A 24,830-nucleotide genomic window follows, 5' to 3' on the forward strand; every position below is an offset into this window, starting at 1 on the left:
CGGATCAATGTTTATTTTTAAGTTATGATTTTTTGGAATATATATCGTACTAGTGATGTTCATCCATCTGTCGTAATGACGTAATCGATATTTTTTAAAATAAAAATAGTAGTCGGGTGATAGTTTATTTGAAAGGTTATTTGTAAACAGAGTACTACACGTATTACATAACTAGAGCCAACTTTTTTATTATACTCTGGGCTAATTAGCAAAATACAAGAAAAAGTTATTTACCAGCAATTTTATTGCTGGAATCGAATCTTATGATTGTACATATATATTATTAATATAGGTATGCAAAGTCCGCAGATACTGTGCTACTTTTTTTATAAACAAAATGGCGCCTGAAAATCGTGTTTTTTTCAATTTTTGCTCTATAACTTCAAAGATTTTAACGTCACACCAAAAACACCAGAATAAAAATTCACCGTAATTAAATTCTGCATAGAGACCTGTTTTTCCAGATTTACTTAGACGAAAATTTTCCCCAGAAAATGCGGGTTTTTCCAACAAAATCTTTAATTTTCAACTAAAATTTTAGATAAGTGTTATCAAGTTATCAATAGTTAGATAAGTTTATCAATAATTAAATAGCTTGGTAGTATAAAAGCTCTTTTCGTATAGATTATAATTCCAGAAGCCGATGGAAATTGAATGAACAGTTTAGCAACAATTTAATTGTTAATTAAAAATTTACGGTCGCTATAATAACCACGATAATTATGATTCATAAGAATCACTATGATTTTTGTATAAAAAGACACTGTACCTATCTAATACACTTTACTGAATTGAAATTGGACTTTTTAGGCGGTCTCAGGAATATTTTAAAATTATAAACAATTTTTTGGCTTATAAACAAATACAATATCTCGGGAAATATTAAATTAAATTAAATCATAGAAACGGTTTTGGAAAAAAGGTTGCAGAACGCTTCTTTTACAAGAAAAACGTTTAATTTTAATGAGTGGTTCCTGAGATACAACCGGTTAAAATTGATTGGCATTTACGGCAAAGATATAAACAATAGGATCATAATTTTCGAACCATAAAGTTTTTTTAATACAAAAAATCTCAAAAGAGGCATTTTAAATCAAAGTTACCTTAAAATTGTTATAAAAAAGAAGATCAACTAATAAATAAAAGAGGCAATGAAGATAAGCTGTAAAAATGTTTTTAAATCGAAGTTAATTTAAATCGTTATAAAAAAGTAGATAAACAGATAAATCAAACAGATATATGATTATAATAAATTAAAAAAGAGTTTTGAAACACCAATAAAGTAAAGTTTTGAATGCAAAAAGCTCAAAAGAGGCATTTTAAATAAAAGTTACCTTAAAATTGTTATAAGAAAATGATCAACTGATAAATAAGAAAGATCAATGAAGATAATCTGTAAAAATATTTTTAAATCAAAGATAATTTAAATTGTTATAAAAAAGTAGATAAATAGATAAATCAAACAGATGAGTGATTATAATAAATTAAGATAAATAAAGTAATACCTACTCTACCTGGTATAATGACGGAGAAGTAAAGGTTCTTATAAAATTATTCTATTATTCTTGTAGGTACATTTAACATTGATTGAAATTATGAAAAAATAAAGAAAACAGTATGGCAACACTGTGACGGATAAACATAAGATTCAGCTGTGGGTTACATAGGGTGCACTAATATCTAAGCTGTCCCAAGTTTCAATATAGATAAAACAATGTACACCCTAACTAGACTATGAAAAAGAGACGAGATATGAGTGGAGCAAGTTGAAGGGGTGGTTAAACGAATAAAAAGTCTGTGGACCAAAAAACGTAAACATAAAAACATGAGTAATTATTGGTCTTGCTTCCACTAATGCTGCAACCTTTTTAGCTAGTTTAGTTTAGAGATTTTAAAACAAATATTTTACTTACGCCTCCACCACCAAGGGTCTGCTCATGGTTCCATTTATTCAAATCTAACTCATCAAAATTATCTTCAAATATTATCTTCCCAGAGCATACTTCTTTCGGTGCATAATTACCACTGACAGTTGTAATGGATTTTTTACATGTATGCACATTTTGTAATAAAACTATTACTGTCAATACAACTAACACTCTTCTGTCCATTGCAAGACCTTATTGCGATTGATGCTCCTTTCTTGAAAAAATTTAATAAATCAATAAAATGTGATTAAAAATTAATTAAAATTGTTGCTTGAAGATATCAGTATAAAATAATAAACTTTTCCAAAAGTAATAACAACATTAAATATATCTTAACTAATATGGTTATTTTTATTATAACCTTCAAGATAAGTGTAAAGTAAGTTGAAAATAATATTCCCATCTACATTTAATTAACGTGCATATAATATAATTAGGATTTCTCTGGTTTTAAGGGTTTGATTCTACACTGAATAATTTTGGTTTTGTATAAGGAAAAACCGTTTCTTTGACGAAGTTTCGGCAAGGTCGCACTTCCATTGAGTCATCAAGTCAGATTAGGTCAGCGTCTTCCTGATATTCGAGTAAAATTGATTTAGTTCACTGTCACTGGAAACACTGGCTCGAAAATGCCAAATAAACAAGCAACAAATAGATTATTCCGGAAAGACCGAAGGTCTGCATAATCTTGGCTTTTAAATAAGTTTAAATAAATAAGGTCTGCATAAAGATGGTGTCGAAATAATTTTAAATAAAAAATCATGCTACGAATTTGGTTTGAATATCCGACAGAATCATGCTCATCTAATTGAATCCATTCCCAGCAGAAACCAACATGATCCAAATATATGTATCCGCAGCAAAGAAATCGGACGAAGTATTAGAGGCTTTTAATACGATTTAAGATGTGACGCGATTAGAAGATGATCTTATGTAGCAAATCTGGTGGAATGTTTGGATTCAGCAGACCAAATTACCTAGAAACAGTAAAAAAATTTCCGGCAGCAAATTTTGTGTTTACCAGTGAATCAAACAACTGGTTTAAAGTTTTTAATGACACCATGCATTAAATACGGAAACATTTTAAAAACAACATTTGAGTCAAAATTAGTCAATGATATATAAAACACTTTTTGGGAATATTTGAAACTCCCAATATTTGAGAAAATATTGTGAGAGACATTTTACACCAATACCTGCGACCTAAAGGTACTAAACTGACAGAAAAGGTAAAACCATGGATGACCGACAATTCATTCTATATTACAGATGATGGACAAAGAAAGGGAATCCAAGAAGAAAGACTACACCGCATATCAGCATCTAGACAGAGAGGAAAGTTATCAGAGAAGCTAGAAACAGAATTCTGGAAGACCAATATAGAGAAATTAAGATATTAAAACGTAAACACGATTCGTTCGACCTCCACGAAAATATTAAAGAAACAACAGGCCTCTATAAATCAAAAAGACCTGGAGATCTAACAGACGCTTAAGTAAATCCAATAGTTGATACTGAAACCAATAAAAAAACAAGGATGAAGTATGTGACAACATTTGAAGACAACAGGAGTGTCACTATTACTATGGAAGAAGAAACCGCAGTGCCAGATGACTTCTGTGAAGAATTTGAAAATTAGGGAATAAGACGCAGTAAAGTATAAAAACGCAGGCTTACCTTGATCTTCAACAATATATTATATATACCAAAGTGAAAAAGTACCCCGAGAGTGGTTTAGACCAACATTCATAACAATACCTAAAAAACTCAATGCATATCGCACCTCCGCTCAAAGAGTGTCATAACTCAAAAAATTTTAAGATCGGTTTTATTGCACCAACAGATTGATAAAACTATAAACTCCTATCTGACAAAGTGTCACGTGTATGGGTCAAGTATTTATCGGTAGATGACACTAGTGTCATTATACGATTATCCAAAATCAACGACGCACCGAACACAAACAGTGTCACATATCGACTTGTGCAAAGCATTTGTCCATCTAAGATGTGTATAAAGCGTCGTTTGACAAGTTAAGACAGTATATATGCGATTACAGTGGAACCCCGATAAGTCGGCCTCCGATAACCCGGAAGTCCGGCTAACCCGGATCGATTTTCATCAGACGAAACAAACATTTTTTCACTTTGACTGAGCTTTTTACCAAGAAATAAACGATACTGTATACAGCTGTACGTAATTTAGATGTACTGTGCATATATATTTCATGTTTTTGTAATTATAATGTGTATTTGTTTATTAATTATTATATGTATTTTATTAATTTTTACCATATTCTCCGGCTAACCCGGATTTTCGATAACCCGGATCGGCCACGGTCCCGATTAATCCGACTTATCGAGGTTCCACTGTACTTTATTCAAAACAATCTGCGTATGTGCTCAAGAAAAGTGACACATTTATCACTTATTTATCTTTCTTTTTGCAGTATTTTGTGTTTAATGTTGTTACTTGTATTTAAAGTTACATCACTAATAAAAAGTATGTCTGTTAACCAGATAATAATAATACATAATATTATATCCTGTAGGTACTGCAAGTGTCACTTTTCATAAATAATATTCCGTAATTTTTTCATTATTATATCTGTATAGTGTCACAATTAAAATTTTTTTTTTAAATATTTTTAATATATTTAATACGCTATTTTATAGAGCTTCAAAACCATTGTAAGTGACTAAAATAGTTATTATTCTAATTTTAATAGTATTTGAATTAAACCTGAAAATGTAGGACAAACTTTAAACGTCGTTTTCTCGAAACTTTTTTCTGCCTTTTTGACTTATGACAGTCTTTGAGCGGAGGTGCGATATAAAGACTATTTAAGAGGGAACAGTAGCGAGCAACAGGTAGCAAAAACGCGTTCCAAGATTGCGGCTGTAATTTTGAATATTTTTTCGAGATATTTGGCACACGTATTCGTAATATAATAGAGAATGGCGGTACAGAGCTAAATTTGAAAAATATATTATTATGTGGGAATTACTCTGCAATTAAATACAATATTAAAAAACAAATCTGTACCGCCATTAAGAAGAACAAAAAAATACACTTTCTTTAAATAAGCTTTTTTATCCGATGCCTAGATTTTGTGTCATTTTGGAACTACTAATTTTTTTTTATTTCATTAGTAGTTCCAAAATGACACAAAATCTAGGCATCCGATAAAACAGTTTATTTGAAGAAAGTGTATTTTTTTGTTCTTCTTAATGGCGGTACAGGCTCGTTTTTTTAATATTATATTTAGTTACAGAGTAATTTCCACATAATAATATATTTTTCAAATTGGGCTCTGTACCGCCATTCTTTATTATATTACGAATATGTGTGCCAAATATCTCGAAAAAATATTCAAAATTACAGCCGCAATCTTGGAACGCGTTTTTGCTACCTGTTGCTCGCTACTGTTTGCTCTTAAGAGTCATTTCGTAAAAACTTTTTTAAAAATTATACATAAAAAAATATATTATAAAAAGTGTGAAAAACATATATAACAAATACACAATTTGGCTTCAGGAATGCATTGAATATTTGACAGGCACTTTTTGCAATACATGTTTTCTTCAGTGCGACAGGGATTTACATTGTCCCCATTATTATTTACTCATAGCACATTATGAATCTAGCGATAACTGATATAGACAAGAGAATATTTATAAATGGAGTACGGCTGAACAAAACATATGATTAGGGAGCGGATTTTATGCTAAATGCATATTGATTGCATATTTCGCATATTTGGGAACTTTACCAAATTTTGCATATTTTTAAAGAAACGTGCATATTATGTGTCTATTAAAAACCTTTTTGTCCAAACGAAAAAATTCTAAAATTTTTTAATTTGACACAAAGAACTACCGGAAGTCGGCTCATTCACTACATTTTCGCTTTTTTTAGAAGACTCCCGATCTTTACCCACAATAGGATAGGTAGGATGTTAAATGCCCCATTGTTAACAGAATATTCACACCTCTAAACATCGTTTTACGATTCTCTAATGGAAATTTAAATATGGTTTAAATCAGATCCCGTAAATCAATAAAATTAGTCACCTTTAGTCGGTCAATGCAACTGTTTAGTTTTTGTGTAAAAGTCCTTTTGTTTATGAATAGTGCAATATACCGAAAGATTCTAGCCTGTTTTATTTCCGGATCAGAACCTATCCCCAGCTTCTTTACACCAATGGAAAATTATTCTGCAAAGCACGTAATAAAATGGTGAGTTTAAGATTACTTTCTTCCTCTTTTTTCTTTAATAAATAATATTTGGCTGCTTCCTCATCATTTTAAGTTTAAATAGTTTGAAAAAGTATGTGTTATTGTAGTAGATACCATCTTAGCGAAAATTTTCGGTTCCACAACACGTCTGGACAGAACTGCATAAGTCAAAATGCAAAAAGATGAGCGAATCGAAAGTAGTTGATCAGTTACCCATTGACAGTAGACAATCGTGGATGACTTCATCCAATGAACAATATTTTAATTCAGATTTATGCGAGGTGATTATTTGTGCAAACATGCCTTTGAAAAAACTGGGAAATCCTATGTTTACAAGTTTTTTGGCAATATATTCCAAGAAAAGTATTCCCGATGAAAGTATATTGAGCAAATATGATTTATTTGTTTTATTGTAGATAGATATGTGGTTTCTCAAGATGCGCATTTTTTGAACTTATTGTGCATACCTTGCGCATATTTCGTAATATTTTACTGCATATGTATGCGCATATTTCATCAAAATTGCTCGCATATTAATCCGCTCCCTACATATGATACACTGATGCTAAGATACATAGGAGATAAAAAGAATAAATAACCATGTTAATATCTAAAATCTGTAACGGATAGACATCATAAGATGAGAAGTCATTTATTTATTTTTCTTTCACATTGTTTAATTCATCTTTCATCTTTAAGCTGTTTTATATTGTAACGATTATATTTACACTTCGTTTCCTTTTTTACCACAACCAATTATTGACCAGAACCTATATTTCTCCTTATCGTGGAGCATATGATTTTCTCTGCAAGGCTATAATGAAAGTTTTGAAACTCATTATTTGTTCGTACCTGTGGTTATGTTTCATCCGTTCCATCCAGTCCTATATTATTGTTATGTGCTCTTGATATGCCAATGACAGGTTGTGGGCCTATGTATGTTTCTTTTGCCCCTCCCCTGGCCATTAGGTCCGCTTTTCGTTCCCTTTAATACCAGTTTTTCCAGGCACCCGAGTAAACTTAAGCAGGAAACCCATTATGAACGCCCGGCCCTGCACAGCCCGGCACGGCACAGGACAGATAGATTTAAATGCAACGTAACCCATTATGAGCGGTCAGCTCGGTTCGACAGAGTCCAGCACGCAAACGGAACGGCCGAAATTCTCCTAGGAGAATAAAATCCGTTGAAGTCGAACGGCCAGTGCGTCATAATTGTTGGTAACATATAAGCATACATAAATGTTGATTTTTTAATTGAAAGCGCGTTGTTTGTTTTGAAATATGGAAATATAAAATTTGGTTTGAGACATTGGAAAATATTTGAGAAATTTTGGATCATCTTTATGCGGGAAGAGATGATGAAAATCGCCATATTCTCTTCTTTTTTTAATATTTCGTGAACCTAAAACCGATGTTTTCGTCGTAATTTTGCATTTTCGTCTGTTTCAATCTCAGCACAAATTTCACTTACTATTATAATCTCTTCTTCCGACGAGGTCTCCATGGCAAATGATCATTTTTCCGATGCCGTGTCGTGCAGGCCGTTACAAATGGGTTTTTGGACGTGCCGGCCTGTCCTATGCCGTGCCGGGCTGTGCCGAGCCGGGCGTCCATAATGGGTTTCCTGCTTTACTTTTGTTGCTGTTTACGATCCTAATCAGATTCTGAAGACAGTTCTAAACTAACTTTTAACAACACAATTTTAAACCAAAAACTGCATAAGAAAGCCCTGACATAAGTCTTTCCACCACCAGAGAAAAAAATCCAGTAACTTCTGCTCGATTACTTGTAAAGACAAAATATCATAAAAGTAAAAGATGGTTTTGCTTGTTTTTGATTCAGAGGGATGCACAATCGCTGGACAGCTGTTTCCGCTGTCCAGCGATGTTGATAAAGCCTGAAATGGTGGAAACAGCTGTCCAGCGATTGTGCAACCCTCTGAATCAAAAACAAGCAAAACCATCTTTTACTTTTCTATCTTTACTCAGATTTGAGTACTAGGAAGTTGCTTTCTGTCCTTTTCCTAGACGAATGAAAACGGAATGTGATTGCAAGGAGTCCTTTTTGTTTTCTATATTCGTCGTCTGCGGTCTTATAAATTGTAAAAGTCGCAGATTAAGGATGTACCAGAAAGAACTTTCAACACGAAAAGTCTCAGATGTAACTAACTATTTACCATTTTAATTTTATTATAATGGTGATTTCTGCATCTAAAACTCTTCAATTTGACAAAATATCATATTTATATAAATGACCAAACACAAAAAAAAAAGAAAGGAATAACACCACATTTCAGGACAAACACCAACTTAAGCACATAAAGAACAAGAGTCAACAGACAAAGCACTTGCACAGTGGTGTATACAAATTTACATATGGTGACTCCCCAAAAATTCACATCGGTCAAACTGGTAGAACCTTTAAAAAGGGTATAGCAGAACACAAAAGGGGCTTTCAATAATAGAAAAACATATTATATGTACGCACTTCACTTTCTAGATCATAATCATTCCTTTAATGGCCAATTTTAAATTCTCCATATTTAAAATAAAGACCTATAAGATCTATACACGAGCAGCACACCCTCAAGAAAGCTCTTAGTTTTCGAGATACTGACCACGAAGGGGTGAATGGCTAATTTTATTCATACTTTATATTTTCGAGGGTGCTGAAAACGAAAATGAGGTTTATTTTGAATTTTATGTGGGGGAACATTGTCAAAATCGAAATTTTAACCTAAAAATAAAAAAATGAAATCACGTTTTTTTGGGTTTAACTCGCTACAACTCTGTTCCGTTTTAATATTTTTTTTTGAAATTTTTACAGTATATAGCTCTAACATTTCTTAAGACAACGGTATCTGTTTTAAGTTTTTATTCTTATCCTGATAAAGGTTCTGATTTTTTCAAAGGAAAAGGTGCGGATTTGTGCATTGCAAAGTTTAATCGCAAAAGTTGTGTGACGAAGTTTAAAATTTAGCTTCTGAATTACGTTTATGTTAAAATAGAGAGTACAAAGAAGTTTTCTGGAAAGTTTTAGATCAAACTGTCTTATAAAAAATAATAGTGCAACTTTTAATATCGACATTAGAAATCCCCAATATGAGTATAACGCTTATTTTTCGAGATGCTGACCATGGGTGGTGAATGGCTAATTTTGATCTTAGATTAAATTTTAGGTGGGGGCTAATTGTCAAAATTGCAAATTTACCCTAAAAATAAAATAAAAATGAAATCAAGTTTTTTGCGTTTAACTCGCCACAACTCTGGTGCGGGAGCACGCCAAATAGAATTCTATTTTAGTGACGTCACGCTGCCTAGCAACCGTCGATTCTCTCATTATGAAATTCTATTTTGTAAAGTCAGCAAAATAGAATTCTATTTGGCGTGCTCTGGGCCTTGGTCCGTTTTAATATTTTTTTCTAAAGTTTGTACACTATACAAGGTGTCCCGAAAAGATTGGTCATAAATTATACCACAGATTGTTGGGTCAAAAATAGGTTGATTGAACCTCACTTACCTATATACAATAGTGCACACAAAAAAAGTTACAGCCCTTTGAAGTTACAAAATGAAAATCAATTTTTTTTCATGTATCGAAAACTCTTAGAGATTTTTCATTGAAAATGGACATGTGACATTTTTATGGCAGCAGCATCTTAAATAAAACTTAAAGTGACATTTGTGTACTCCATAAAAATTTTATGGGGAGTTTGTTCCCTTAAACCCCCCAAACTTTTGTGCACGTTCCAATTTAATTATTATTGTGGCACTATTAGTTAATCACACTGTTTTTAAAACATTTTTTCCTCTTAGGACTTTTTCGAGAAGCCAGTGTTTATCGAGATATTTTGAATATTTATCGAATCCACCACATATTTTGTATATGGTTAAGTACGATTATAGAGATCTGTTAATAATCTGAAAATGTATTTATAATTCACATTTTTAGGTATATTTCAAAAAAATAAGCCACATCTCGATAAAAGGTGACTTATCAAAAAAAGACTAAGAGGCAAAAAGTTTTAAAAACACTGTGTTTAACTGATGGTACCACAATCATAGTTTAATTGGAACGTACACAAACATTTGGGGGTTTAAAGGAACAAAACTCCCATAAAATTTTTATGTAAATATATTAAAAAACAAGCCGCATCTAGATAAAAACTCGCTTATCGAAAAAATATTAAGAGGAAAAAAAGTTTTAAAAACGTTAACTAATGGTACCACAATAATGAATTAATTGGAACGTACACAAAAGTTTGGGGGGTTTAAGGGATCAAAACCCCCATAATTTTTTTATGGGGTGGACAAATTTCACTATAATTTTGTTTTTCAATTATCCTGCCATAAGAATAATACATGTTAATTTTCAATAGAAAATCTTTAACAGTTTTCGATATATTGAAAAAAATCGATTTTCATTTTGTAACTTCAAAGGGCTGTAACTTTTTTTATGAGCACATTTGTAAGTTAGGTTCAATCGAAATATTTTTGACTCCACCAGAATGTGTTCTATAATTTATGACCAATTTTTTCGGGACACCCTGTATATCGCTCACTTTTTTGAAGACAATGGTTTCTGCTTTAAGCTTTTAATCTATTCTGCTAGTCTAGTAAAAGTTATGAATCTTTTAAAGTACAAGGAGCAGATTCGCGAATTGCAAAGTTTATTCGCAAAATTTGACTGACAAAATTTGAAATATAGATTTTAAATCACATTCAACAATAAAACATGAGTACAAAGAAGTTTTCTGAAAAATTTTGGATCAAAATGTTTTTTAGAAATCAAACGGTGCAACTTTTTATATCTACGTTATAAATCCCCAAAATAACGCTAATTTTTCGAGATACTGATCACTGGTGGCGAATGGTTAATTTTGGTCTTACTTTATGTTTTTGATGGTGCTGAAAACGAAAATCAAGTTTATTTTGAATTTTAGGTGGGAGAACATTGTCAAAATCGCAATTTTCCTAAAAATAAAAAAAATAAACCAGGTTTTTCTTAAAATTAAAAGTTGCACCATATTTTTTCTATAACACATCTAGACCTAAAATTCCCCATAAAACTTCTTTGAACTCTATGGTTTAACATAAACGTTATCAAATAGATAAATTTTAAATTTTGTCACTTAATTTTTGCGATTTAACTTTGCAATTCACGAATCTGCACCTTGGATTTTTTAAAAATTCTTAACTTTTATGAAGAAAAGACTGAAAGACTACAGTTGGTTTCATCGTCTTCACAAAGATGAGAAATATATGCCGTAGAAATTTTAGAAAAAAATATTAAAATCGAACAGAGTTGAAGCGAGTTAAACTTAAAAATTCGTGACATCATTTTTTTTTATTTTTAGATTAAAATTGCGATTTTGAGAATGTTCCCTCACATAAAATTCAGAATAAACCTCTTTTTCATTGTCAGCAGCATCGAAAACATAAAATAAGACCAAAATTAGCCATTCACCGCCCATGGTCAGTATTTCGAAAAAATAAACGTTATTTTGGGGATGTACAACGTCTATATTAAAAGTTGCGCCATTTTTTTTATTAAACATTTGTAACTATAACTTTCCAGAAAACTTCTTTAAACTCTATATTTTAACATAAACGTGATTAATAAGACAAATTTCAAATTTTACCACTCAACTTTTGCTATTAAACTTTGCAATTCACGAATCCGCACCTTGTACTTTAAGAAAATCATAACTTTTACTACAATAAGACTAAAATATTAAAACAGATACCGTTGTCTTCAAAAAAGAGAGCAACATGTAGTGTACAAACCTTAGAAAAAATGTTAAAATGGACCAGAGTTGTAGCGAGTTAAACGCAAAAAACGTGATTTCACTTTTTTTATGGTAAAATTGCGATTTTGAAAATATTTCCCCACCAAAAATTTAAAATAAATTTCATTTTCGTTTTCAGCACCGTCAAAAACATAGTATAAGACCAAAATTAGCCATTCACCACCCATGGTCAGTATTTTGAAAAATAACCGTTATATTGGGGATTTCTAATGTCGATAATAAAAGTTGCACTATTTATTTGCTATAAAACATTTTGATCTAAAATAAATTTTCCAGAAAACTTCTTTGTACTCTCTATTTTAACATAAACGTGATTAAAAGGCTAAATTTTAAATTTCGTCACTCAACTTTTGCGATTAAAATTTGCAATGCACAAATCCGCGCCTTTTCCTTTGAAAAATTCATAACTTTTATCATAATAATAATTAAAGCTTGAAACAGGTACCGTTGTGTTCAGAAATGTTAGATTTTTATACTGCAAAAATTTCTGAAAAAAATAATAAAATGGAACAGAGTTGTAGCGAGGGAAACGCAAAAAAAATGATTTTATTTTTATTTATTTTTAGAGTAGTATTCTGATTTTGACAATGTTCCCCCACATGAAATTCAAAATAAATCTCATTTTCGTTTTCAGCACCGTCAAAAACATACAGTATGGCCAAAATTGGCCATTCACCTCTCCGTGGTCAATACCTGGTCATTTTGAGGGTGGCTGCCGCTAGCCTACTATGGTAATTGATGAAAAGATACAGATACATTTCTGAAAGACAAACTTGAAACAAATAGCTGCCCTTTCATCAACTTATTTAATTAAAGACTATAAGGTGTAGAAGCATAATAGCACATCACTTGGGAAAGAAATAGATGTAGTGACATTAATTTGTAATAAATTTCGTGGAATATTGAAAACAAAATTTTTACTGTTTTCTTTTTAGATAAAATAATTATCAAGTAATGGTTGAATCCATCACAAATTTAAAATGAATTAAGGTACCTGAATACAATATGCCCATGTTGGTAATATGCCCATTTCCATTTTTTGCTTTAATATTTTATATTCGGGGAAGGAGGCGCTGGACACACTGAACGCCTAATATAACTAAGTCCGTGTTAAGTCCGTGACCTACCGCAAGGTTCAAGGTTAGTTGTGAGCTTGCCGTGGTGCAGTCAAGTTGTACGTGGTTTTTAAGAGCGTGCAGTCTTGCACTAAACGTTTTAATTTGTCTACGACATTAAGTGATTTTAGTCTGCCATAGAGTACTTAAAATGTAAGTAAAAATAAAATATAATATTATTCAAAATGTTTTTATAATTTAAGAAAATGTATTAATCATCATGTGCCAACAATATGCCCATAGTGTATGCTGACAATTTGCTCAAGTGGGCATATTGCCAGCTTATTATAACAGTTAATTTATTGATTTGTTTTTGTTTTAGATAACATGCCTCGTGTCAGAAATAAGGGGATACGGTCGCAATGGAGCAATCAATGGCTAGAATCCGCAATTGCAGCAGTAGTGAATGGAAGGTTTTACAATGCGGCAAGTCAAAGGTATAATATTTCTAGACGCACTTTGAAACGCTATGTAGTAAAAAATAGTACCCAAAAGGCAAAAATGGGGAGAAAGACTATTTTGAATATAGATCAAGAAAACGAATTGTCTCGACGAATTGTTAGATTGGCAGAAGTTGGGTATCCCCTTAGCAATAAAACTTTGAAGAAATGTGTGTTTACTTATGCGAACAAAACAATTTGCCACACTTTTTTTCACAAGGAACCAAAATGGCTGGACGTTATTGGTTAAAAGGATTTTTGCAAAGACACCCTGAAATATCGATAAGGAAAGCACAAAACATGAATCTTGTTCGGGCGCAATAATTGAACAAGTTCATGGTAAAAGACTATTTTGACAAATTAATGGGTGTACTTCAAGAATTAGATTTAATCGACAAACCTGAAAGAATTTACAATGCGGACGAGAAAGGCTGCAGACTCAGTCTGCATCATCAACAGACCGTTCTAGCAAAGAAAGGCGCGAAACGCGTACATTTGGTTGCTCCGGAACATGGGGAAAATCCACCACCATTCCTCCTGCCGTTTTGTTTAAAGGACGGCGCATGAAGCCCGAATGGAAAGATAATTTGCCTCATGGCACGTTGGCGTTGATGACCCCTAAAGGCAGTATGAATGTGGAAACCTTCATTATTTGGTTGAAGCATTTGGCAAAATATAAATTGGAGGGAAAGTGTCTTTTAATATTTGATGGAGCCTCATGTCACTTAGACATTTCAATCGTCGAAGCTGCCGAGAAATATCAAATAGCCCTTCTGTGTTTGCCTAGCAACACAACTCATGAACTTCAGCCGATGGACAAAGCTGTGTTTCGTTCCTTTGATCACCACTGGGACGAGCAAGTGTTGTTGTATTGGACCAAATACAAAGAATGTGCTTTAACAAAGCATCGATTTGGGGAAATATTTTCGATAGTGTGGGACAAGGCATTGACACCTTCTAACATTAAATCTGGCTTTTCTGCAACATAAATATTTCCTTATCACCCCGATGCTATACCTGAAGTTGCCTTTGCCCCAAGTATTTTATCAGAAATTGAGAACATTGATCCGACTCCCATTAATGTACGTCAGAAAACACCATCTCCTACTCCAAGCTGTTCATATAACTCCTCTCAACAAAAAAATGTACCAAAATATCAAAAGACCCAAGATTACAAAAAAAAACCTAGAACTGAAACATCATCAAGTGATAGTGATAACGGACCCATTAATCTGCTCCAGAAAACTCCACCACCTACTGCAAGCTATTCAAAAAGCTCTTCCCAACAAGACTGTTTGCCACAATACCAAAAGACGCAAATTCACATGAAAAAGAAGTCTAAAACACCAACTTCATAAAGTGAGAGTTTTGGCAGTTACACTATTTATTGGCAATAAATCAGTTTCATAAAAAAAAGGAAACTTTCCTTATGAATTCTGAAAAAAAAATGATTTGGTGGTTCATAACAAAGAGAATAACAATCTTCGAGAAGAAAAAAGTAATATTGAAGAAATAAAAACTTGCCACAGGTCAAAACTTTGGACACATCGTTTACGGATATGCTTAGACTCCAGCAAAAATTGAGAAAAAAAAATACACAAAATAGAAAGAAGGCAATAAATAGCAGAGCTATAGTGGTAAAAAAAATGTATTTTCTACCACTAGCACAGGTTCACGAACAGATATAAATAAAGGCACGAAACAAACTTTACCGGGTTCTTTGGCAAAGAAAACCAAAAAATCAGAAGACGTAGCGAAATGGTTTTGCAAAATTTGCGACAAAGCTGAAATAAAAGGCATGCGACTATATGCTTTATATGTGTACAGTACGTTCATGAAGAATGTATAGGGCTGACAAAATTCGATAAGGAATCCTTTACCTGTCCTGATTGTAATGGACCCCACAAAAATGTTCCTTAATTTTAAGTTATTTTAGTTAAACATTCTTTATTTTGATATTTTAGTTTTTACAAAAAGGGTTGTTTAATATCTTTGTTTGGTTAAATGTTTTTATAGTGTCAATAAATATAAGATTAATATAGAAATATATTTTTGTAGCAATAAATACAAAATTCCCTTAACATGGGCATAGTGTATTCAGTTACCTTAGATCATAATTAGATGATGATAATAACACTCTTACTCACCAATTACAGAATTATTATCCTTAACGAAATCTTACATTTGTACCTTCTGATACACATACTAATCCACAGATGACTTCGATATTCAGATGCTTGCAATATATTATTATATACGCCAATAATAAAAAGTCCACATACTATAAACGTAGGTGCACCGATAACGGGAAATACATAACAAAGACGTAAAATGACGTCTAGCATACATAGTCCTTTAGGGTATTTTGGTTCTACCTGATTGATGCAAAAATATTTTAAACTATTCTCTGGAAACCCTGAGATACAAAGGATTCGCTAAAACAGTGATGAAAAATGCATTTAATCTCTTCCTCCAACACAAGATGCAGCCCGTTTCCACCCACATAACAATTTCATGTTCTTAGTAGATTCATAGAAAATACTTTTCAGAAAAAGTATATACTTAGAATATGCGTAATTACCATTGCGAATGTACAGAGCATATACTGAGTATATACTACATTACAGTACTTAAACGTTCTATGTATATACTTAGAATGTACTACCGCACTTCTTTTCAGTATATACCAAGAACATACTTTTTAGAAGATTCTAAGGAGGTGCTATAAACCTTCTATTTATATACTTAGAATGTACTATCGCACACATTTTTAGTATATGGGAAGAATATTCCAAGCAAATGCTATATACCTTCTAGTTACATACTTAGAATGTACTAGGGCACATATTTTTAGTATATGGGAAGAATATTCCAAGGAAGTGCTATATACCTTCTATGTATATACTTAGAATGTACTATCGCACATATTTTTAGTATATGGGAAGAATATTCCAAGGATGTGCTATATTTCTCAGAAGTATGTTTTCAACATCACCCAATCTCATCCTAGGTTCTACTAATATATTATATTTACATATTCTAATTGCATATGAGAATGTATTATTACATTCTACAATATTACGTAAAAAGTAAGTATAAAATATATAAACTTTAGTTAGTTATATAGGTACCTATGTATAATAAATATTATATGGGTAAGTAGCCTATATATAAAATATAAGTAATATATTTAGTTATTATGTGCACATCAAAATAAAAATGCTGCTTATATAATTATATAATAGCCAAATATATAATATAATATGTATGTAAATTACTAAAATTTATAGGTATCTATATACATTATACATATTTTTACTTACTAGGTATTTAGGAAATATTGAAGTACCAATATGAATTTATTATTTTCAAGCTGCTTTTATGTTCTTAAAATGTTTTAGTCCTTGTAGCTAGAAATACAGTCGCTTTGTCCTCACAGCGTAGACATAAATGCCTTAGCCTTAACTGTACTGGAAACTATTTTCATATTTTGCCTTTTTGTTACCTACCCCCTTCCCTTGTGCAGGTATAAAATATGCAATGCAAGGGTCAGAATGACAATGAATGGCCGTTTCCGGATTCCCGAAAATTATAGGTAAAAATATTTTTATGGTATAAACTCAAATCAAAATGGTGTATTTATTTCAATTGAAAACGAAACCAGAATTTCTCATTTTTCTTCAATAGAATTAAGTTTTAAACTTTTTTACCATACAATTAAAACGGTTTAAAAAAATAATGAATTAGATAGTTCAGTAGTACCTACCAAAATAACTAAATTTTATTAATTATTCTTAACGCGAAGTTGATAATCTATAGGCTAACATTATTCTTCTTCCTATAGGTACATACAGTATATTCTTTTTAAGATATTTTAAAAGTATATACAAGTATGTGTTAAGCATATACTTACGCATATACTAAGAATATTCGATTAAGGTATATTCTAAGAATAAACTTTTACGAACATTCCGAGATACTACGTACACGAATGTGCTCAGTATATTCGGTGCAAGAATATTCTTCGAAGCACATGCAAAGAACATGAAATTTAGAATGTTTTTTATGGTACATGCTATGCTTGTACTACGCATATACTAAAAAGGATATACTTCGACGAATGTTGGTAGGATATGCTTAGAACATGATGCGAACATCATTGTTATGTGGGCACAGACTCCGAGTGTATCACCACATTCAGTCATGGCTCCGTAAACATTGTAATCTAGAAAATTGGGTCTGGAAAAAGCATGGAAAATTTTGGATACCAATCCAAACTTCCTCAATGGAAACTGGAAGTGCATATGGTTGCCGAAAAGCAGGCCTCAAATGTTCAGCAGTGTGCCTCTATTGTGGTGGTGAAAGTTGCAGCAACATCGTGGACATATCAACATGAATTATTATTGATAAAGAAAATGAATTGGTAGATGAATTAGCGACAATGACGCCGACTCTAACTCTCATTACACCACAAAAATTCACCTCGGATATTGATTCAGATCTTGACTAACAGCCTTGACCATCGAAAAAAATGAAAAAATAATAACTATGATAGATCTTTTTCGACATATAATAATAAATAATATTATTTTGTCTAGAAATTGTCCGTAGATTAGGCCTATTGGGGATACCTACCAGAAAAAAAGCGCGACTCTAGACTCTACCTCATAGGTGGCCGGGAAAAGGGTCAAAAATAGCTAAATACTAGCATAGGAATGTTAAAATCATAATAAATAGATAGAAAATATATAGATAGAAAAGTAAGCCCAAGGTTTTGTTTTTATGAGAATTCGAGAATCTGGTCAAGTTTGGAGCGCTGTAAAACCTAGATAAATAAATAAAATTAAACAACTTTAAAGTGAAAATTGTTCGTTAAAAAATCCTCTATAAAATCGCTATGATATTATTTTATTGTAAAATTAACGAAAAAATAGTTATAACCTCCAAAAAAACTTCTTACAAAATGTTCTCTTATTTTTGTTTATAACTTTTTTGTTGGTCACTTGACGATAAAAAGTAATAGATATAAAATTGTAGAAAATTTAATTTGCTATATCTTATATGTAACAAAATTTTCTGTATGGTTTTTCTGTTACCCCTTTTTCCAAGATGGCGGCCGGGGGACAAGGGCGGCGACCCCAAAAACTTGAACTTAAGCTCCTACTGAACTTCCCTACACATTAAAAAAAATAAAATTAACTCCTCTAAGAAATGCAACCCTAAATGTAACATTTCAATGGACTACAAACAAGATTAAATAAATGATCAACAAAGGAGGAAGGCTGTTGTCTTGTTTCTCTTAACAAATTTAGAACTGTTTATTCTAGATTTTGTTGGTCACCAATGCTAGATCATCCGCGTATTCTATAATTTATGTTGAACTTTGAATAATTGTCTTTTTCATCTCTGTGTCTCTGATTATTCCTTCTTTTATGATATTAACTATTGCCGTTGACAGATTATTTCCTTATCTTACCCACGTTCTGTATTGATGTCGTTTATATTACTTTCTGTTATTTTAACTCTGATTATTGCTGATGAGTGATTTATTATCACTCGCTAGTACTTATTAAACTAATAACTAATAAGTTGAAGCATCTTCTTTAAGAATCACGAAAAAGAAAGTAAAGGATATCTGCACTTCCGTATCTCAAAACTCACTATCTCAAAAACAAAAAAGGACCTGGACCTGGCAATATACCCTCAGAACTAATAAAATATGGAACTGAAAAACTATATGATCACCTGACAATACTCTTTCAAAACTGCATAAACAAAGTAGAGGTTTCAGCTGAATTTAAAACCTCTACCATCTCAACTTTACAACTTTACAACTTTAGAAAACAAACAAAATTGCGACAATTACCGTGGAAAAGCAGTTACCAGTACCATTAGTAAGATCTATGGGAAAAGAATCAAAAATAGAATAGAAAGAGAATACACTGATATGGAGGCAGAAGGACAAGCGGGTTTTAGATCTGGTAGATCGACCATAGCCCACCTTTTTTATATCACTCAACTTATAGAAAAAAAGGTTGCTGTAGATCAAGAAGTTCACTTTTTGTTTGTTGATCTAAAAAAAAAGCCTACGATAGCATCCCCCAAAATAAGTTACGGAACACTCTAAGACAAACGAACATCAACTTAAATCTCATAACAGCAGTGGAAAAACTATATTGATAACGCCAACGCCAAAGTTAAAATAGGAACGAATATTTCCAAAGGTTTTGTAGTAGACAAAGGACTGAAGCAGGGATGCTGCCTAGCGCCGACACTTTTCAAAATATATGTGGAACAAGCATTAAAACTTTGGAAGCGGAAGTGCAGCGGCATGGGTATACAATTAAATAAGAACAACCTGTACACTCTATGTTTTGCTGATGATCAAATTGTGATTGTTAACGAATATGACGATCTGGAATACATGACTCGAAAATTAATCGAAGAATACAAAAAATGGGGATTAGAAGTTAACATAGATAAAACAATGTACATGAACATCGGTGGCAACGAACAGAATCTAGTTTTAAACGACGGACAACACATTAAGTACAACAATAAATATTCTTATTAAGGAGTAGAAATCACGAACGTCGGCAAATCAGATCAGGCTATAAAAAAACGAAACATTCAAGATAGAAGGGCCATATCTCAAAATCTCAACTAAAAAGTATTATTTGGGATCAACATATTATATAAAAAAAAATAAACATCAAATATACAGGGTGTTTCATTAATAATTGTCCATATAGTAACTGGAGAAACCTTAGCACAAAATACGAATATTTAACCTAAAACACTATTATAAAATGTGGTTGCTTACTGAGTTACAGGGTGTTTTATCTAAAAATTTAAAAACTACTTTTGCTCAGCATTTTAAAACTATTCGACATATCCATTTCATACTTGGCAGGTAGTATAGGTACTGTATAAACTACTAAATTATGTTAAACAAAAGTTTCTGGCTATTACCAGAGGCGTACGATGGGGGAAAGTGAATGGCTGACCCTTTCCAAATTCTACGCCACTGGCGAAATTGGTATTTTAGTTCAATTTTTGGATTCTCTAACACTTTCTAATGAAAATAATATACTCTTCATTCGTAACGATAAAGTCATTAGTTTTCGAGATCTTTGAACTTAAAAATGAAACGACACGGTTATTTTAATTAATGTATTGTGTCGCATCATTTTTAATTTCAAATATCTCGAAAACTAATCATTTTATCGTTACGAATGAAGAGTATATTATTTACACAAAAAGTGTTGCAAATCAAAAAATTACACCAAAATAGCAATTTCGTCAGTGGCGTAGAATTTGGGAAGGGTCAACCAGCCACTATCCCCTGTCGTACGCCTCTGGTAGTAGCTAGAGACGTTTATTTATCTTAATTTAGTAGGGTGTACAGAACCTACACTTTGTACCAAGTATGATAAGGATACTCCGAATGGTTTTAAAGTACTGGGTACAAATAATTTTTAAATTTTAATCATATGAATCATATCATAAATTAATAAAAATAACTGTGCCGTTTCATATTTAACTTCAAATATCTCGAAAACTAATGACTTTATCGTTACCAATCAAAAGTATATTATTTACGTAGAAAGTATTGGAAAGTCTAAAAATGGCATTAAAATAGTAATCACTCCAGTGGTGTAGAATTTGAGAAGAGTCAACCATTCACCATCCCCTGTCGTACGCCTCTGGTAGTAGCTAGAAACGTTTGTTTATCATAATTTAGTAGGGTGCCTAGCAGTCACACTTTCTGCCAAGCACGAAAAGGATACGTCGAATAGTTTTAAATTGCTGAGCAAAAATAGTTTTTAAATTTTTAGATAAAACACCCTGTAACTCAGTAAGGAACCACATTTTATTTAAGTGTTTTAGGTTAAATCTTCGTATTTTGTGCTAAGGTTTCTCCAGTTACTATATGGACAATTATTAATGAAACACCCTGTATAACACTATTATAAAGAGCATAGTAATATATGGAAGTGACGTGTGTCAGTTAAAGACAACTACTGAAAAAACACTACAAGTCACGGATATGGATTACTGGAGACGTGCCGCAGGAAAATCAAAACTCGAAAGAATTAATAACTAATATATAACTAATAAACAATAATTGTTTTTGTTTATGCTGCCGAATGATGCAAGACGTTTTGCTGAAGCTGGGGAAGGAATGCTAAGTCATAAGAACCATACCAACGAGAAAACTGGAATATATAGGCCCCTAATGAGAGGGGAAAAGTACTTCCTGCTAAGGCTCATAATCCAAGGAAAAATCTCGGGAAAGAGAATTATGGGACGTAGGAAGATTTCCTAGTTGCAAAATTTAAGGGAGTGTACGGGTGCAATTCAATACAATTCTTCAGAGCTGCAGCCAACAAAGTTAAGATTACTGTGATTGTAGCCAACCTCCGATAGGAGAAGTTACTGAAAGAAGAAGAAAAAGAATGCTGCCGAGCGCCTGTTGGAAGTTGATTAACAATATGTGTAGTTCTATGTTATGTTCGTAGCTTTTGATTTTGATTTGTTTTCGATGGTTTGATTTCCCTTTTTTAACCCCTGTAGATGCTGTCCTATATTTTTTTATGAAAAAATTTATTTAGTTTCTTATGAATGTGGTCAGAATCTTATACGTTGTGTTTAGTAATATAAAAGATCTATAGTTATTGGATTTAGTTGGATCCCCCTTCTTAAAAATTATATAAATTACGGATAGGCGTAAAATGACGTCTATCATACACGGACCTTTTTGAGGGTATTTTGATTCTACCTGATTGATGCAAAAAATATTTTAAAATATCTTAATATGGTAATAAACGATTTCGTCATTTGTTTTGCGGATAATTATAGCGTAGGTTTTTTTATATGCGTAAAATTTACATTTATGAGCTAATAAATAATTTGCCCTGCACAGTAGAAATTGAATACTTCTATATTATTAAAAACAAACGTTCATATACAAGAAAACATAAGTAACTAACAAAACTAAGAATAAATAAGTATCTCACCTTAGATTACAAATAATAGAACAAAGAAGCAAATAAAGGATCAATAGAGGGGGAAGACTGTTTTTTGTTTCTCTTATCAAGTTTCTTCTTCTTCAGATGCAAATCCACTAATGGATATTAGCGATCACATTTTCCATTAACTCTCTGTTTGAGACACAACTCTCTGTTTGAAACCTAACAATTTGTATCAGAGATTGTAAGTCGTTAATCCCTGTCCATCGCCTTATATTTCGAAGCCAGGACATTTTATTGCATCCTATTCCTCTCTTGCCTTCAATTTCACCCTCGATTATAAGTTGGTATTTTTAGTTTCGCATGATGTGACCCAGATATGCCGTTTTCCTTTCCTTGATGGTTTCGAAAAGTTGGCGTTCTTGGTTGATTCTCTTAAGGACATCTATATTTTTGTGACTTTCACCGTCCATGGTATCTTTAGTACACGGCGATAAAGCCACATTTCGAAGGCTTTTAATATGTTTATATCCCTCGTTTTCAGTGTCCAGCCCTCTACGCCAGCGGTTCTCAAACTTTTTTAGTCGCGGCACCCTTGTAGGGCTAAAAATATTTCGACGCACACCAACCCTTGAAGCGATTTGGGAAACGACAAAAAATGAAAAAAATACAACTCTGAGGCTCATTTAATTTCAATATATACTTTATTTCAGATCAATAAAATACAGTGCATTTGATATTCAAATATTCTTACGTAATGTGATGAATGAAACTGTTTCGATGATGTTTTCATTATATCCTTTATAATTATGGTAATCTTTGTAAATTTGACTCTCAAATCCATTGATGCTTGAAGTTTGCTTCTGTATTTGTTTTTAATGTAAGCATATGCGGAGAATGAAGACTCACAGAGATAAGTCGATGTGAAACACACAATTTTTTTTACTGCAAGCTTGCCAACAATATTATTTTCTGAATATACCTGTATCCAGAGCTCTTCTTGGTTTCCTTCACGGTATTTGAGTTTTAAACTGCTATCTTAGCTGATCTCAAGTAGATTCTGGAAAACTTCTTTTGTCATTCCGACAGGTTTATTTTTTGGGTCGTACGAAAACGGGTCCATTATCCAGCTATATAAGTCATCTGAGTCAATGTCAGGAAAATAGTTTACAATAATTTCTTCCAAACCTTGCAAATGAGCAATATCATTTTCAAAGAAGTTCGTTTGAGGATTGATTTTATTTGTTATAACAAATTCCTGTAATCGAGAGAAATTTGTGAGGTTTACCTTTTCGTGTTGTTCTGAAGCTATATTGTTTACCTTTTCAATACATGCTTTGAAACATTTAACTTTTTTACGCAAGGCTTTGATTTTATCGAATTATGCTCCTCCTTTGCCTTTAAGCGAAGTGGTGGTTTTATTTATTATTTCGAAGATGTCTGAAAGGTATCCCAATTTTAGCAGCCAATTGACATCTTTGATAATCAGTGGATCTTTTAGTTCAAATAGTCTCCCTAAAATTGTTCTCCTCGGTAGCCACAGAACCTCTATGTGGAGCAAAATATTGAAGTAATCCATACCCATATCTTCAGTGGTGAGCTTTAAAAGGCGTGCTTGAAGCGGACGGCTCTCCACATGGTTAATTATGGTTACAGAACCATCCAATACGGCTTTTAAATCTTGCGGTATCTTTTTAGTTGCCAAAGAATGGCGATGTAAGGTACCATGACTGCTGGAGGCATTTTCTGCCACTACCTTTATTCTAGACACCGCCCCTCTAATTTTACCAACCATTGCAGTCGCTCCATCACTGCAGATATCCACACATTTACTCCACTCTATATCATTTTTCTTATATACTCGTGGGTAGCCTTGAAAATTTCTTCACCAGTGGCATAACTTTTAAGCTCTTCACACATAAGGAGTTCTTCTTCTATTTTCATCCCGAATGGCAACCTCACAAACACAAGCAAAACAGCAAGTCCAGGAACGTCGGTACTTTTATCAAGCTGTAAACTGAAGAATTCGCAAGTTTTTAATCTATTTATAAGCTCTCTCTATACAAAGTTTGAAATAGTATGAATTGTCTTGCTTATAGTGCTGTTTGACATCTGCAGATTATCCATCTTCTTGGTCATATCTGGACCTAACATACATTGTACGACATCCTTTACGCAAGGTTTAATCAGTTTCTCTGCATTGGTATGGGGGTTTCCAGCTTTTGCAATGTGCAAATCAACAATAAATGATGCTTCAGTGTTTTCGTTTTCATTTTTGCGGACTCTTTCCATCATGCATGACCCTGCCTGAAGAGATGAAGCACGACG

The 24,830-nt window shown here is 32.5% G+C and overlaps 1 protein-coding gene across 2 annotated transcripts in view; it reads right to left on the reverse strand.

The window, feature by feature from the left end:
* The window catches only part of LOC126890613 (beta-1,3-glucan-binding protein-like), a 68,995-nt gene extending 53,159 nt beyond the window's left edge, over positions 1 to 15,836 (reverse strand). Inside the window, exons 1-2 of one of the 2 annotated variants that reach the window (XM_050659695.1) lie at positions 15,678 to 15,836; positions 1,914 to 2,142 (exon numbers count right to left, since the gene is read on the reverse strand). In XM_050659695.1, coding sequence (XP_050515652.1) covers positions 1,914 to 2,111 — 198 coding nt within the window. In that variant the 5' untranslated portion in view covers positions 2,112 to 2,142; positions 15,678 to 15,836. The remainder of the gene's footprint in view (positions 1 to 1,913; positions 2,143 to 15,677) is intronic. The other variant, XM_050659696.1, reaches the window with a different exon arrangement.
* Between the last annotated feature and the right edge of the window lie 8,994 nt (positions 15,837 to 24,830).

This window comes from Diabrotica virgifera, chromosome 8 (assembly GCF_917563875.1).
Source record: "Diabrotica virgifera virgifera chromosome 8, PGI_DIABVI_V3a".
Taxonomy (NCBI): domain Eukaryota; kingdom Metazoa; phylum Arthropoda; class Insecta; order Coleoptera; family Chrysomelidae; genus Diabrotica; species Diabrotica virgifera.